The sequence below is a fragment of the Mirounga leonina genome, unplaced genomic scaffold (assembly GCF_011800145.1).
Source record: "Mirounga leonina isolate KUSES-001 unplaced genomic scaffold, KU_Mleo_1.0 Mir_154, whole genome shotgun sequence".
Classification (NCBI taxonomy): domain Eukaryota; kingdom Metazoa; phylum Chordata; class Mammalia; order Carnivora; family Phocidae; genus Mirounga; species Mirounga leonina.
The window spans coordinates 24,681,537-24,697,671 of record NW_023270389.1 but is presented as its reverse complement, the minus strand read 5'-3'; the positions used below and the strand labels follow the sequence as shown (position 1 = coordinate 24,697,671).

Here is a 16,135-nt window from a genome sequence, read left to right as displayed (position 1 = left end):
TTCCCTTCCCTTCCCTTCCTTTCCCTTCCCTTCCCTTCCTTTCCCTTCTTTCCCCTTCCTTCCCTTCCCTCCCCTTCCCGCCGCCGCGTCCCTGCCCCGGCGGGGCTGAGGCTGCCCGGCGCCCCAGCCTCCAGGCAGGCGGCGACCACCCCTCCCGGCGCCGCCCGCCGCGCCCCGCCTTGGCTGAAGGGCTGCCTCCCTCCCCCACCCCAGCTCTCCCCGGAAAAGTCTCTCCAGAGACTGAAGGTGACTTCGGGATTATTTATTTGCCTTCGCTCGCCCGGGTGAGGGGCTAAACCCGGCTCTCACCCTCTGCCCCGCCCGCGCGCCCCGGGGCCAGGGGTGATGGAGTTGGCGGCGGTGGGAGAGTCTCCCTCCTGCTCCGCGGCCCCAGGTCGGTCAGTAGCCCCAGCTGCCGGGGGCGGAATTGGAAGTGAGGTGGAAGGAGAGTGGGAGTGTCACCTCACGGGCCGTGCTAGGTGCCAGAGCTGGCTGCGGCTTGACAGAGCGCCCTGGGGCGGGCTCCACTCAGACCGTCAGCTCCAGTTCAGCTGACACACGCTATTCCTTCCCCCGCCCCCTCCCCGGGTGGCCACGGGGCTGCTGGGTCCTGTGTGGTCCTGCTTCAGACAGAGTCAGGGTTCCTGCATTGGCCCCTGGAGGCGAAGCCCTTCTGCCTCTGAGACACTCAGGACCTGACCATTAGGGCCGTGTGGGGGAGGCGTGGGATGTCTCATGCACACCCTGGTAAGGTGACCCTCCATCTCTGGTGCCAGGGGCCCCCTCCACTTCTCCCATTCGCCGTTACTCCTCCTTGGTCTCTGCCTGCCATGGCCCCAGAGATGCCCCTTTGTATACCATTGCAGAGCCTCAATCTCTGGGCTTAAATTGGACAGGGCCGCCCCCACAGAGCCCTCTGGAAAGGCAGCAGGATTCGCTGTCCTAGTGCAGCTGGGAAAACAGACCCAAAGCAGGGGATAGATGACTTGCAAGCTGGAGGCTGCTGGAGATTTCCCTAGCTCCAGCTCCTGGCTGGGTGGTTTTCTGGACAGCATGGACTCAAGCAAGCAGACAGCCGGGGAACAAAACCATAGTTAGGCTATCCCAGAGAACCATCTGGGTGTGTGTGTTGGGGGGGGTGCATTCTGGGCCAATTGCTCTCCCCCTTTGGCTCACTCCTCCACGTATCCATGAGGGTGGGTTTTCCTATCCACCTTGCTTCTGGAGCTGATGGAGAGAACACAGGTATCATATAGATAGACCCCACTTTAAGCCACCCAGCTGACGAAACATTACCAATTAGGGAGTGATTAGCCCCATTATCAAATTCTCTTGTAAATGGAAGAATCTTCCTCCTAAGAAGCAAGTCTGGTGTACACTGGTTTTTCTGTGGGTTTTATATAGGATGGATGCATGGGAGATTCAGAAAATCTTAAGAAAAAGCTCAAGATCCTTCCTGATTCTGCCTCGAGGTTTAATTAGAAATCTAGCATGGTATTTTTCTGTTTTCTTTCTTTCTTTTTAAAAGTATTTTGACTTACAAAAGCTCCCTTACCTGGAATTTTTTAGGAACGTGTGTAGTGCAAAGAACAGGAAGGCGGGATGAGGATAATTCTGGATGGCAGGTTGGCGTGCCAGGTTTTGTGAAAACAACAGAGATCCACACCCAACTGGGCCCTGTCTTCCTCACTTGCTCTGCAACCTCCCTCACAGCTCCTTACCTAACCAGGAGCTCTGAGCAGGCAGTGGAAAGGGTGGTGGGGCAGGAAACGGGCTCACAGGAAAGAAAAATGATATTGGTAACAGTAACAACTAACTTCACTGAGCTCTTGCTCAATGCCCGGCACTGTTCTTAGTACCTCCCTTGTATTGACTCATTTGTCTTCACCGCCGATTAGTACTATTTTATCTCTATTTTGTGCATAAGGAAGCTGAGGCACAGAGAGGTTAAGACACTTGCCCCAGGTCACACCACACAGCTATTAAGTCAGGATTTGAACCCAGGCATTTGTCTCTAGAACCAGCTACGTGGGAAATGGCTCTTGCTTTATGAGTAGTCAGCTTGAACTGTGTAGGGTGCAAGTTACACCCTGTCCTTACCAGGAACGGGCATATGAGCTAGGGATTCCTGAGCTGACACTCCTGGGAAGGAAACCCAGGGCCTCTGGAACTTCCTGCTGGGATCTGAGGGTGGGGGTAGGGTGCGATGGAGGGCATAAGTCCTATCAGTTCACGTTCACATTTAAATTCGGATCTTCAGGCCTCCTGCCCTCAAAACAAAATGTCAGAAAGAACCCTTTCCTTTGGCTAAGAGCAAGGTGGACTTCAGGGGGAATGGAGGATGTGTCAGCAGGGGTGGCCTGTGTGTCAACAGGAGTCACTACCCAGCTAGGACCGGACAGCTCCATTTCTCAAAACAAACAGCAACCCCAGTAGCCCCGAAAGCAGCCACTAAAGCTTGACTCCTTGGCGCCTCGCTACAAGTTCAAATGCTAATACCCCCACCCCCACCCCCACCTGCTTTTCAGCTTAAGTGATTACCTGCTAGTGCTGGTGCACCAGGCTGGTACTTGGGGGAGGGGGCGGTGGCAGCGTTGCTTTAACAAATGTCAAGAGCCTGCTGCTGTGGACAGACTCGAGGGAGAGGCATGGGCAGCCCAAGTCACGTCCTGCCTACTGCTTGGCCCAGGCTGAGGACCAGGGCTGAAGAGGGTTTCTGGACTCCTCCATAGGGACATGCATTGAAGGGTCTGTGCGTGGACAGCCTTGGATGTTAGAGTGGGACAGAACAGGACAGGAGCTCTCTGCTCAGGGTAGGATCAGTCCCCCCTACCACCCCCACCCCCCACCCCTAGCTTCCAGCACAGACAGAGATCTTGAAGGAAACCACCATGTGCAGGCCAAGGGGGAGAGGAGTGCAATTAGGGTCAGAAGAATCTGGACTAGGATTCCCTTAGAAATATCTTGCTTGGGGTGCCTGGGTGGCTCAGTCGGCTAAGCATCTGCCTTCGGCTCAGGTTTTGATCCCGGGGTCCTGGAATCGAGCCCCACATCGGGCTCCTTGCTCAGTGGGGAGTCTGCTTCTCCCTTTCCCTCTGCCTGCCGTTCCCCCTGCTTGTACTTTCTCTCTGTCTGTCTGTCAAATAAATAAGTAAAAATCTTGCTTATCAGGAGCAGGGAGCCATTCAGAGAAGAGAAGAACACAAAGTCACCTGGTTGGCAGGGTGTATAGGTATGTGCTTTGCCAGATAGGAAAGAGAAACGGGTATTTAGATAAAAGGTTAGGTGTTTTTTTTTCCCCCAGTTTCTTGGGGACCTGTCTAACCACCTTGGGCAGTTCGGGAGACCCCTTTATCTCAAGGACATCGGGGTAGATAAATGGCTTTCAGACCTTCCTCAGCCTTCTCCCAGCCTCACCTTGGCCTCTCCCCTGCATGCACCCTCTTAATTGAAGGCTTGAGTTCTTCCCCTCTACGCTACTCACTGTCTCCTTCTCTACCTCTAATTTTCCTCATTCCTGCAAGTCCTGCCCTGCCCAAGACCTGGCTCTGATTCTCTCCTGCCTATTGCATGCAACCCAGTCTTCCTTCCATGAAGGCTTCCCAGGCTGCTGTCAAACCTGCTTCCCCAAGATGCTGGCCCCCTGAAGTACCGGGAAAACAATACAAAAGACAATTTCGTCCTCTGAGCTGAGCCCTGGTTGGTCTCCCCTCTAGAAAGACTCTGCCTCTCCCTGAAGCAGCTTGTCTGTGTTTCAGTGTACAGCAAACCTGGGCTGAAAGCCTACTGGGGATCTGGCCCCAGACGGGATTCTTGCTTTAAAAACTCGCCTCAGCCTGGGAGTTACCATAGGACCCAGCAAAGCCACTCCTAGGTATATGCCTCAAAGAACCGAAAACATGTCAACACAAAACCTTGTACAGGAATGTTTATAGCAGCATTATTCATAATAGCCAAAAAGTGGAAGCCGACCAGATGTTCATCAATGGATGGATGGACAAATAAAATGTAGTACATCTATACAGTGCAATAGTATTCAGCCAGAAAAAGCAATGAGGTTCTTATGCACGCTACAGCATGGGGGAACCTTGAAAACATCATGCAAAGGGGAAGGAGCCAGCCACAAAAGACCTCATGCTATATGGTTCCATTTCTGTGAAAGCCCAGAAGGGGAAAATCTATAGATATAGAGAGTAGAGTAGTAGGTTCCTAGCATATGGAGAAGGAATGGCGAGTGACTGCCGGTGGGTACAGGGTTTCTCTCTGGGTGAGGGCAGTGCCCTAAACTCAGATTGTAGTGATGGGTTCACAGCTCTGAACATACGAAAAACCATTGAATCACACACTTTGAATAGATGTCAGTGAAATGAAGGACATGAAGCAGGGTGGGGATGGAGAGTAACAGAGTGGAGAGGTTACTTTCACCAAGTGGGTCAGGGAAGGCTGCTCTGAGGAGGGGACATTTGAGCTGCCACCTGAGTGACAGGAGGGAACCATGCATGCGAGTAACTGGAGGAGAGGGGTTCTAGGCAGGTGGAGCTGCAAATATCCAGCATGGGAGGCAGGGGACGTGCTCCCTGCAAGGCTAGCACCCCAGCGGGCCAGGAGTGTGGTCACATACAGGGTGCAGCCCCAATCTGAGTCTAACAGGGCCTGAGTCCTGCCTTAGGTTGGGATCTCCCCAAAGACAGGCTTTCTTGCTGCTCCCTCTGAGTCTCCCCAGCCTTAACACAGGGCCCTGAGCAAGCTGGGGTGTCACTGTGGGAGTGACCGGTTAGAGAGGGGCCTTCCCCTGGCCCCCTCAGTCTGAGTCGTCCCATCCCCGTTGGGCAGCCTGAGCTGTAGTCTGCAGCCTGCCCAAGCTCCCAGGGGGTGCCCTGACTCCTTTTGGGGTGGGGAGGGGCTAGGGGTGCCTCTGACTCTTCCTGGGTTCTGGGCACTTCTCTTCCCTGGCCCCTCCAGGAAGAAGATTATCAGGGTGGGGATGACCTGAGGCAAGACTGTGAGCATGTCAGTGCCTACCCTGGGGTCCCTCACATCGAGGTGGCAAGGGGCTGGTCCTCAGCAGCATTTTTCCCCACCCCAGGGAGTGGAGGGCAGGATGGACTGGCTGACATCTTACTGCTTTAGCCCTTTCCCTGGTGTGGAGCCAAGCAGCCCCTCCTCTTATCAGGGAACCAGGAGGGCCAGAGCCAGCACCCCGGCAAGGCCAAGTCAAGGTGATCACGTGTACCCTCTGGGTAAAGCAGAGTACATGGGCCGACAGGGTCAGCAGCACGCCCAAGGTCACACAGCAGACTGGTGGGACAGGCACCACGAGGCTCTCCCTCCCCCATTTCACCTTCCACATGGGGCCATCAATGAGTAACTTGGACATTTCTCAGGCTTCCCCCAGGAAGGGTTCCTTAAACTGTCTGAGCTGTTCCTGCACCTGTTCCTGCACCTCCCCAGGCCTTGCGGGGAGTGGGGCCTCCCTCTCTCATTGGCTTGAATTAACCTCTGAGCCCAGGACCACGGGAAGGAAGATCAATGACACAATGCTGGCCTTCGCCTGGACTCGGAGTCAAAAACTGGATCCTGACTCTCTTCCCCTGTCTGGGCTCGGCTCCTGATCTATGAAATGATGGGTGGGTCCTCGCTGCCACTGTAGCAGTTCCTGGACCACCCTCCCACGGTCACCCCAGACCAGCAGGCTCTGCAGTAGGAACAGAGGCAGGACCTGGCTGGGGAATCCGGGGGCTGCGGAGCATACTTCCCGGGGCCTGGTGGCTGGCAGGGGGGAGGTGAGCATCGGGGAGGGGGGCTGCTGGTGGCCAGGGGAAGATCCCAGGGAGTGAGCAAAAGACTGTAATATCACACCGACTGCACTTGGCAGCCTCAGGAGGTAGAGCTTACTATCCCCATTTCATAAAGGAGCTAGGTATTCACCCCTAAAGGCTCAGAGGGGCTGTGTGTAAATGCCTTGCCCCGAGCCACCCGCTGGGAAGTGGCAGAATTAGGTCTAGGACCAGTCTTGTCTTTTTTTTTTTTAATTTTTAATTTTCAGCTGAAGTATAGTTGACATACGTACTGTATCGGTTTCAAGTGTACAACATAGTGATTTGACATTTTTATGCTCTAGGACCTGTCCGATTATACATCCTACTACATTTGTGCTGCCAAAGCTGTTTTGACATTATTCCCTAATTTTCAATTACCCACATTCCTGGAAGGGGCCGTTGACCAAACCATTAAGTGACCAAGCCAATTAGTATATTTCAGTCTGGCTCTGGGATGTATCTGGGACTTCTTTTCTCTTGGCAGCAGTATGCTATTCTAAAGAAATGCGTTCAGGCTGAGTTTTGGAATGCCCAGTGCAGCCCTGCTGAAGCAACTGGGGAGGGCAAGCAGTTGCTGGGATGGAAACACAACACGTCTCCATCCCCCGGTGCCCAGGAGCCGCAGGCCCAAGATGGGCTTCGCCCTCCCCAGCCCCAGCTGGTAGGCAGCAGGTTCAAATCATGCCCCAGGGGTTGGCAGGAGGTGCAGGACGGGGCCTTCCCGGGCCCGTTTCCCTCCAGGCTCCGCTTTCTGTTTTCTCATCCCTTCCTGCCTGTCCCTGAGCCTGGGAACAAAAATCTTCCCTGTGGGCATCGAGTGTCTTCTCCAGAACGACCAGGTGAGAAGGTGCAAATGGGGGGAGAGGAGAGGCCGAGACAGGGCAGCCCACCGCGACCGTGCCCCTTCTCCATCCCTTCCCCAGCCTTCTGCTTCTCCACTGGCATCCCGGCCCAAACTAAGGCTTTATCTCTGGCCTCTGTCTCTGCCTCTGACTGTCTCTGTGTCACCCCCCACGACTCCCGCATCAGCCCCCTAAGTCTCCCGGCCGTCCCGGGTGGGGTGACGAGGCAAGCCTTCCTCAAGCGCTTTTCTCATTTGAGCGGCAATGGCCAGCACCCCCGGAGGGAACAGCAGCTCCGGACCAAGCACAGGGCCCAGCACGGGGGCCAGGCACGGGGCCCGCAGTGAACAGGCTGCCGCAGACGCCTTGGGAAGCTGGCTTCGGAGCCAGCAGTTATCATAGGAAGGGTTTGGAGCTGCTGGAACACCCGCAGAGGGACCCCTGGGGGCTCATGTTCCAGCCACCACAGCTGTTCACCGCTGCTTCCCAAGCCTGCCGTTCCAGGCTCTGCAGACTCTGGTCTCCTGCTCCCTCCTGGCCGCCCCCCTCTCCGGCCTGGCAGGGTCTGTGGCCCAGCACCAGCCCTTTCACACACACACACACACACACACACACACACACACTCTCTCTCCCTCTCTCTCTCTCTCTCTCCATGGAAAAGCAGCATGGCCTAGGGATTATCAAGACGAAGACCTGGGTTTGTTTGAGTCCAGAATGTCAGCTACTTTCTTAGGCTCTCTCAGCCTTAGTTTACTTGTGGGTCCAATAGGCACAGTTGCAAAGCCTACCGCCTTGGGCCTGTAAACAAATGTTAGTTGTCATTTTCCTTTCTCACAGCTTTCCTTCACGTTCTCACTTGCTGTTCCCAGGTCCCTTTCCCTCAGGACTTTGCTACAGGGCTGTTTTGTTGTTGTTGTTGTTTGAGAGCAAGAGTGTGGTGGGGGGAGGGTCCGGGGGGGGGGCAGAGGGAGAGCGGGGAACAACAGACTCTTCACTGAGCCTGAAGAGGGCTCTCGATCCCAGGACCCTGAGATCAGGGCCTGAGCTGAAGGCAGACACTTAACCAACTGAGCCACCAGGATGGCCCTGCAGGTTTTTCAGGGCAACAATGATAATGTGTTAACTCTTCAAGAGAGTCTGAGCACTTGACTTGGGACATCCATGCTTTACCGCAGAGTGGTGAGCGAGGTGGTGGAAAGGTCACCCCATCCCATGCGCCAGCTCAATGAGGAGAATAGTTGAGGGGGTGAGAGAGAACCCTCTTGCTATCCCTGAAGTCAGGCCTGCCAGGAGGCTGCCTAGTCCATCTTGTGCAGGCAAAGGAAAGGGAAAGAGAGAGCGAGCGGTCATGAGAAGCCTGCCATTTTCATCACCCGTGGAGATGTGGGCATTCCCTCTGTGCCAGATGCCAGGGAGCAAAGGGAGACTTGAGGCCAGGTGGCAGGAGGCAGAAATGCATGAAGCCCAGTGGGCCACCCAGGCTGTCAGTTCTGTGGACCCACAGAGCGAGGGTGCCAGGGGGAACGGGGGCCGGGAGAGACCTGAACAGGTCTCCCTGTGACACCACCCTCCCTGTCCTCCTCCTAGTGGCAACGGTGGAGGGAGTCCCCCCTCCCTGCTCACACAGAGTTGGGAACAGGCAGGGGTCATGATCAGTGATCTCCCCAGCAGATCAGCCTGGAAGCAAGAAAAGAGAAAATAACGAACTATTACTATCAGCAGAGGCCTTCTGATAAAGGATTTAATCAAAGATGGGCCAAAAGGAGAAGCAGAGAGCCACGGGGGTCGGAAGCAAGACCTTCTGGGGAAAGACGTAACTGCGAGCTCTCCTGGGGGCTCCCTCTTTTCCTTAATGTGCTGGTAACTCAGGTCTTCTTGCCACACGTCCTTGCCACCTCACCAGGTCTAGCTGCCAGAACAACTTTTCATGATCGGATAAATTTCCTGTATAACCTCTCTCTTCCAGAACCTTTTTTTTTGAGTAGGCTCCATGCCCAGTGTGATGCTTCAGCTCACAACTCTGAGATCAAGAGTCGTATGTTCTGCCGACTGAGCCAGCCAGGCATCCCCAGAACCTTCTTGCTACCCAGTGTCCCTCACCCACATTAGCCTGTCGGAGTGGTTCCAGGAAACACAAGGCATCCTTTCTCAGAGCCTGTTTATTAGGTAGGGCTCAAGGCGGAAGGCTTTGCAACTGTGCCTATTGGACCCACAAGTAAACTAAGGCTGAGAGAGCCTAAGAAAGTAGCTGACATTCTGGACTCAAACAAACCCAGGTCTTCGTCTTGATAATCCCTAGGCCATGCTGCTTTTCCATGGAGGAGAGAGAGAGAGAGAGAGAGAGGGAGAGAGAGAGAGAGAGAGAGAGAGGGAGAGTGTGTGTGGTGCTGGGCCACAGACCCCGCCAGGCCGGAGAGGGGGGCGGCCAGGAGGGAGCAGGAGACCAGAGTCTGCAGAGCCTGGAACGGCAGGCTTGGGAAGACCTTGACAGAGCCCTAGACGTTCCATTCACTCACTCACTCACTCACTCACGGGGAACAGGCCCTCAGCCTGCCTGTTTTGAGCTCCTCTGCAGGAAGCTCACCTCCCAGACACCCCTCATTGGGGACAACCACAGGGCCTCCCTTCCAGAAACTTGCAGAGCCAAGATCTCTGCCCAAGGGCTGGGGCGGGCGGTGGCAGGGGAGGAGGCGGGTTGGCTGTGGGCTTTGCTTCAGGTGGCTTAGTTGGCACCTGCGAAGGGTCTGGCCGTTTTGCCATTCCTGCGTGGGGAGAGCGCATTGCAGCCCAGTTGGTGAGGGGAGGGGTTCGGGTTCCACCCCGGGTCCCATCTCCACAGTTCTGCGCAGATGACACAGAATCCTGGAGATGCTCAAAGCAGATGCCCCTCGCACATCCATGAGATGGACAGAAATATCTTTGTATACAATAGTTTATAAGTAAACTATTTATGCATTATTTTAAAGATTTTCTTTTTAAGTCACCTTTCCACCCAGCGTGGGGCTCGAACTCACAACCCCAAGATCAAGAGTCGCATGACTCTACCGACTGAGCCAGCCAGGCGCCCCTCTAAGTAAACAATTTAAAATTGCTTATAGGCTGAACAGTAGCAGTGCTCTCTGTTTAGTGCATATCGCGTGTCACCTCATACGGTCTCCGGAGTTCTTACAGCCCCGCCGTGAGGTAGGGATCGCTACCTGAGAAGACCGGGGGCACGAGAGACCTCTCGCCGGCAAGCCCCTAGCTAATGACAGAGCTCCTTGCGCAGCCCCTCCCCGCTTCTACCAGAGGCTTCCCCGAGGCTGCCCAGCGCCGGGAGGACAAGGAGAGGGCTCTGTACTTGAAGGCCACGGGCCCCTCCACTGAGCTCAGCCCTCTGCTACTGCAGCCTGGCCCAGTCACTATGGGCCCTCTTCACGTCTTCCCTGGCCATCTCCCTGGTGTTTGCTGTCATCCCCTTATGTCGAGACGTGAAGGTGCTGGCCTCTGTCATGGCGCTGGCGGGCCTAGCCATGGGCTGCATCGACACCGTGGCCAACATGCAGCTGGTGAGGATCTACCAGAAGGACTCGGCCATCTTCCTCCAGGTGAGCCCACGCGCGGGCATGGGGCTGGGGGGTGGGAGGCCACAGGGGCTGCCTGGGCCCTGGCCTCCTCTCCCAGCCCCCTCCCCGGGGCTAGGTGTCTTTGTAAACTGAGAGTGCCCGTGATGGCAGGATGGGAGGGCTTGCTGTTTTCTCGTCTCCTTGCCCCTCTTCCTGTCCAGCCCTTCCCTTTATCAAGCCCCAAGTTATCTCAGGCCAAGAAGGTGGTTGAGAGGAACTTCTCTCCTCACCTCTCCTGCTTCCCTATTGCTCCCCACTCTAGGGCCACGCAGGGGGTCCCCAGACGGGACACGAAGTGGGGGATGGGGTAGGAAGCCTGAGCCATCCCCCCACACACACACCCATACCGCTTCTCTGCGCTCCCCAGGTTCTCCATTTCTTTGTGGGCTTCGGCGCTCTGCTGAGCCCCCTGATTGCCGACCCCTTCCTGTCTGAGGCCGGCTGCTTGCCTGCCAATGGCACGGCCAACAGCACCTCCGGCAGTCACCTCTTCCATGCGTCCAGGGTCCTGGGCCAGCACCACGCTCAGGCATGGCGGTGGTCCAACCAGTCGCTCTCCAGGCTGCCTCCACAGGAGGGAACAGGGACCCGCGTGTCGTATGCCTTCTGGATCATGGCCCTGATCAATGTGAGTGCCACGAGGGCAGGGCTGGGTGGGGACAAGTGGACAGTCACACCTGCCAGTCCATACCAGCTCCCAGTATGGAGTCTTCTGATTCAGAGCAATGTGCTGGCCTGAAGGGCGCCCTCGGGATGGCAAGGGAATGGGAAAACTGAAGGCGAAGGGGGTCACAGGAGATCGACTCGAAGGTCCTTGGTTGTGACAATCCATGATGGTGATCTCAAGGGAGATAAAGCCGTGAGCAGGTTTAGCACAATGGAATCAGGGTCCACTTTCAAGCTATCTGAGGCTCCCTGGGAAACTAGCTCTTTTCCTCCAAAGCCAGATGAAGTAGACATTCTTCCCCGGGGCCCTTAATCGCCGGTGGGATTCCCCTGTGCCCTGCTGTGAGGTGGGCTCCCGTGGAGGCCAGGGCATGGACAAGATCACCTCAGAGGGATCCTGCCCACACCAAGACTGCCATGGAGTAGAGTGGAGAGACCACTCACTGTGACCGGGTCAGTTACTGAGGCCGCTCTGCACCCCAGCTCTCATCCTCCCCTGTCAGTCTGACTCTGTCTCTGGCTGGAAACCTCTGGTGCTCTGCAACCCAAGACAGGTGCCCCCTCGTCCCTCCAGGAGCCCAGGCTGGGGCCAGAGGCACAGGTGGGGAGACATCCCTGCCCTCTCTCCAGCTTGGGAAGCCCTGTCAGGAACACCAGCACAGCCTGGGCTGGGGCTGTGGACCGAGTATTCCCAGGGACCATTTGCCTGGCTGTGGGGTGGAGGCACCAGATGGTTTGTCATGACTTAGGGCCTCAGTCGGCTCCGGGCAGACTCGTCACCCCTCCAGAGGCGGGCAGGCTGGGTTCAGGCACCCAGCTGCCGTTGGGCTTCAAAGCGAGGCGGCGTATATCGCACTGAGAGGGGTCCCACGGAGCAGCAGAGCGGGGGTGGGGGCTGGTTTACCGTCCCTGGCTCAAGGGCCTGAGAAGTGTCTAGGAAGACACTGGCCAGGCTGGAACCCTGACTCCCCGCACAGACCCCCTTCCTGCAGCCCCAGAGGCAGTGCTCATTTTTCCTTTCTTCTCCTCTAACTTTCGGTGTACCAGAATCTTCCCTCGGGGCTCTCAACACCCCACGCCCCTCTCGTGCTCTTTCCATTTGCTGCCCCTGCCGATCATTGCTTTGGAAACAATACAGCTTTGGGCCTGTGGCTGCCAAGGGGGGACCTGCGAGGGGCAGGAGCACTGTCCGCACAATGTCGAAGCTGAGACGCCGGGACCGGGAAGCCGGAAGGTCCAGTTTAAGCGGAGGTCTGTTTTCTCTTGCCCCACGAGGTGCAGACTGGAGGCACTTTGTTTGCTGCAGGATGTCCGGACTTTTTATACTGGTTTGTTTCTGAAGATAAACAGTCCACCACAGAAGAGAATGGGGCTGTGCATGCTTGTGGGTACACACACACACACACACACACACACACACCCCACCCAGCGCTCTCTGACTTCGAAGGTGGAGCTTGCCTCCTCCGACTGGGCGTCTTATAAAGGCAGGGTGTGTTCTAACCGGGCCACAGCAGCCCATCCTCCAAGAAGTCCTTCCCACCACCCGCCTCCCTGGAAAGCCCCGCTTGCAGTGACCAGGCTCTTTCCAGCTGTTTCGCCTTGGCCTTCACTCAGGCACTCTGCCGAGGCAGGCCTCCGCGTGAGGGTTTCCTGTTTCCCCCATCGGACTGGAGGGAGGGCTGGTCTCCCCCGTCAGACCCAGACTCCTGAGGGCCGCGGGGGTCGTCTCCTCCCACTCAGGCCTGCTGTGCGGTGCTGCCCAGGCATGTCTGACCTGGATGCATCTTCGAGTGGGGAGGGAGGCTCCCAAGGTGCCCGCAGGGAGGTGTTAGCACAGGCCGGTATTTCGGGGTGGGGGACCCCCGGGAAAATGCCCCGGTGTGCCAGCCTGCCCCCAGGGACGGGGAGACCCCCCTCAGCGCCGCATGGGCCCTGCTGCCTCCCACGTCCACAGCGGCCTCGCCCGTCAGGCCGGTGGGGCCCGGGGGCGTGTGGGGAGCCTCCGCAGCTCCCCGGGTTTCCTCTCTTTCCTGAGCGAAAGGAACCGGGATGAAGTTGTGGCAGGAAGGGCAGAGGTCGGGCTTGATGAAGAGCTTCCTGGCAGCGAGGGTGGTTAGATGCAGGCCAGGCACCTGAGGGAGGCGGCAGAGGCTTCTCTAGGCAACCGCAAAGGCAGGAGACATTTGTCATTGCTCTGGGGACTCAAACCCGAGCGGCTTAGTGTAACTAGCAGGGCAGGGCTGGTGCGTGCGTGTGGCTCGGCGCACACATCTTGCGGTCAAAAGCAGCGCATGTCTCGGCTTTCCAGTTTGGCCACGAGGCCTGAGGACAGGCTCTGCACCTCCCCGGGTATAACAGCACCCAGACAAGCCCCGAGGGGGCGTCGGCCCCGGACAGAGTCAGGGCGCCCGGGCTCCAGTCCAGCTCTGCCCCACGTCAGCCCTGTGCCCAGGCACCAACGCTCTCTGGGTCTGTAGCTTACAGACCCATTCAGCCAGGCCCTCTACTTTACAACGGTCTCCTCCTGTTGTAACAGGTTATGACTAAGCGGTAACTTTGAGCCTCAGTTGCCCCATCTGGAAAATGGGGACAATCAACAAAAGCAAACTGTCGTAAAGTGTCACGTGATCTAGCAGCATGAAGGAGTGTGGGGGCACCGTTTAGGATAAGGATCTTAGAAACGAGTTTATCTCGGGCACCTCTCCTGTTCCAGAGGCCTGGCGTGAGTCCAAGTTTTGCATGTGACAAGGCGCTGTCTTTAGGAAAACGGATGTGGTTAAGGTTGGGCCGCAATTCAACCAGTCAGCCTGGGTCAATACACCTGGTGGCATTAGCCAGGGACAGCCCTTAGGTGGACATCCTTGGAAAAGAGCTGCCTTCCATCGGGACTGGGCGGACACACGCCGTTCGACCGTGTGGAGGTGTCTGCAGTGGGCCGGGCACGGGAAGGGGCCAGCCTGATGGCCACAGGGCTCTCCTGACCCTCTGCCCGCCCCGCAGCTCCCAGTGCCCATGGCCGTGCTGTTTCTGCTGTCCAAAGAGCGGCTGCTGGCCTGCTGTCCTCAGAGGAGACCCCTGCTGCTGTCTGCAGATGAGCTCGCCCTGGAGACACAACCTCCTGAGAAGGAAGATGCCTCCTCCCTGCCCCCAAAGTTTCAGCCACACCCAGGTGGGGGCCCTAGTGAACTTTCCTGCCCACGGCCCCACACCGAGGCTTCCCTGGTGACCCCTTCCCCTGGAGGGTGATCGTAGATTCCAGGCAATGGTGGCTGGAAACAAGCCGTGGGCACTGATGGTCTCTCGCAGGGCAGGGGCTGGAGCGAGCCGGCCGAAAGCGTGGGGAAGGCAGGTTTCTGGCTCCAGCCTCCGTTCTGCCTAAGCCAGCCTGTGTGACCTGGGCCAAGTTACCGGATCTCTCAGTCTTGCTTCCACCGGGACTGAGATGGACGGGGGCTGTCCCTAACAGGTGGTTGGAAGCTAGGAGAAGGTGGGAGGCGGACGTGGCCCCCATTCTGCCAGGCTCTCTACGGGCCAGCCGCTTCCCCTGGGCCTGCAGAGGGGAGGGAGCAGGAGCTGAGACTCACCCCTGCCCTTGTGTCTCCTCCAGACCATGAGGACCTGTTCAGCTGCTGCCAGAGGAAGAACTTCAAAGGGGCCCCTTATTCATTCTTCGCCATCCACATCACAGCAGCCCTGGTCCTGTTCATGACCGATGGGATGACGGTGAGCCTGCCCTCCTCCCCTGAGACTCCAGCTGGGGGTAGCAAGAGAAAGAGTGAGGCATCAGGTTTCCGAGAGACCTCACCTTTAGTACAGTCGATTCAAACATTTACGCTAAATAAAAGTCCTGGGGGAGACAGCAGTGTTGTTCACAGCCCCTTGGTACTAGGGTCTTCTGTCCCAGCCCCCTTGTCTTTCTTTTCCTTAACTCTGTGGCTCGCGGCTTCTCTGGTTTGTTACCAAGGGTGGGCTATGCACATTTTTTTTTAAGGGGCAGAGCCCAGGGGCGCCTGGGTGGCTCAGTCAGTGAAGCGTCTGCTTTCAGCTCAGGTCACGATCCTGGGGTCCTGGGTTCCAGCCCTTCGTTGGCCTCCCTGCTCAGTGGGGAGCCTGCTTCTTCCTCTCCCTCTGGCCCTCCCCCTTCCCACCGCTTACACACGCACTCTCTCTCAAATAAATAAGTCTTTTAAAAAAAATAAGTGAAGGGGCAGGGCCCTATTCCTCCAGGTAGAGGTCCTGCCATGTAAACCCGAGGGCACTCCGCTTCTTGGAACACATTCCAAACCCAGGCTTCTCAAGCCATGTTGTAAACAAACTACAGGCAGGACCTCGGCCCAGCTCTGTATTCTACTAGTGAGCTCTGTTACGCTAGTTAGTGTCTTTTCCCAGAAGTCTCTTAGGATTAGATCAGGATCCTTTTGAATGGCTGATTGATTAATTGATGGCCATATCAGGGACTCTCCAAAGAGAAGGCCCTAAGAAACAGATGAGCCAGTGGAAAATACTCGTGCTGGCACTGGTTGACTTCCAACTCTCGGTGTGACCTCAGGCAGCTCACTTCTCGCTGCTCCCTCATCCGTCAAATGAGACACTCTTACACCCCTTTTTTCCAGCTGTAGTACCCTTCCTTCAACAATAAACCTTCTGGGGCGCCTGGGTGGCTCAGTCGTTAAGCGTCTGCCTTCGGCTCAGGTCATGATCCCAGGGTCCTGGGATCGAGCCCCACATCGGGCTCCCTGCTCTGCGGGAAGCCTGCTTCTCCCTCTCCCACTCCCTCTGCTTGTGTTCCCTCTCTCACTGTGTCTCTCTCTGTCAAATAAATAAATAAAAATCTTAAAAAAAAAAAAAAAAAAAAACAATAAACCTTCTGTGGAATCCTCATAAATAAGACATGTGGTAGAAGTCTGCTCTGGCTGAGGGATGGGGAGCAGTGCCCGTATGCCCAGACCTCTCGGGGCCCCTGTGGAGACCCAGAGAAACCCCTTCTCCCCCGACCCCACCACCGCATCCCTAGGCCTGCACCTCTGGGCAGGCGCAGTCTATAATCTGTGGCACCATAGGTCCTATCCTCAGCTCGGGCCTGCGTGTGTCGTGTGATCCTGGCTCCAAGCCCCCCTTTTATGGAGCCTCTCGGAGCAGGACCAGTCCGTCCTCGGCCCTCAGCTCCCCTGCCCCCAACCTGGGTTTCCTTTTCTGAGGGTCC

General features: G+C 56.7%; 1 protein-coding gene across 1 annotated transcript in view; it reads left to right on the top strand.

The window, feature by feature from the left end:
- MFSD4A (major facilitator superfamily domain containing 4A) overlaps nucleotides 1-16,135 on the top strand; it is a 30,740-nt gene that overhangs the window by 417 nt on the left and 14,188 nt on the right. Inside the window, exons 2-5 of the mRNA XM_035010214.1 lie at nucleotides 10,050-10,248; nucleotides 10,634-10,894; nucleotides 13,933-14,101; nucleotides 14,540-14,655. Coding sequence (XP_034866105.1) covers nucleotides 10,050-10,248; nucleotides 10,634-10,894; nucleotides 13,933-14,101; nucleotides 14,540-14,655 — 745 coding nt within the window. The remainder of the gene's footprint in view (nucleotides 1-10,049; nucleotides 10,249-10,633; nucleotides 10,895-13,932; nucleotides 14,102-14,539; nucleotides 14,656-16,135) is intronic.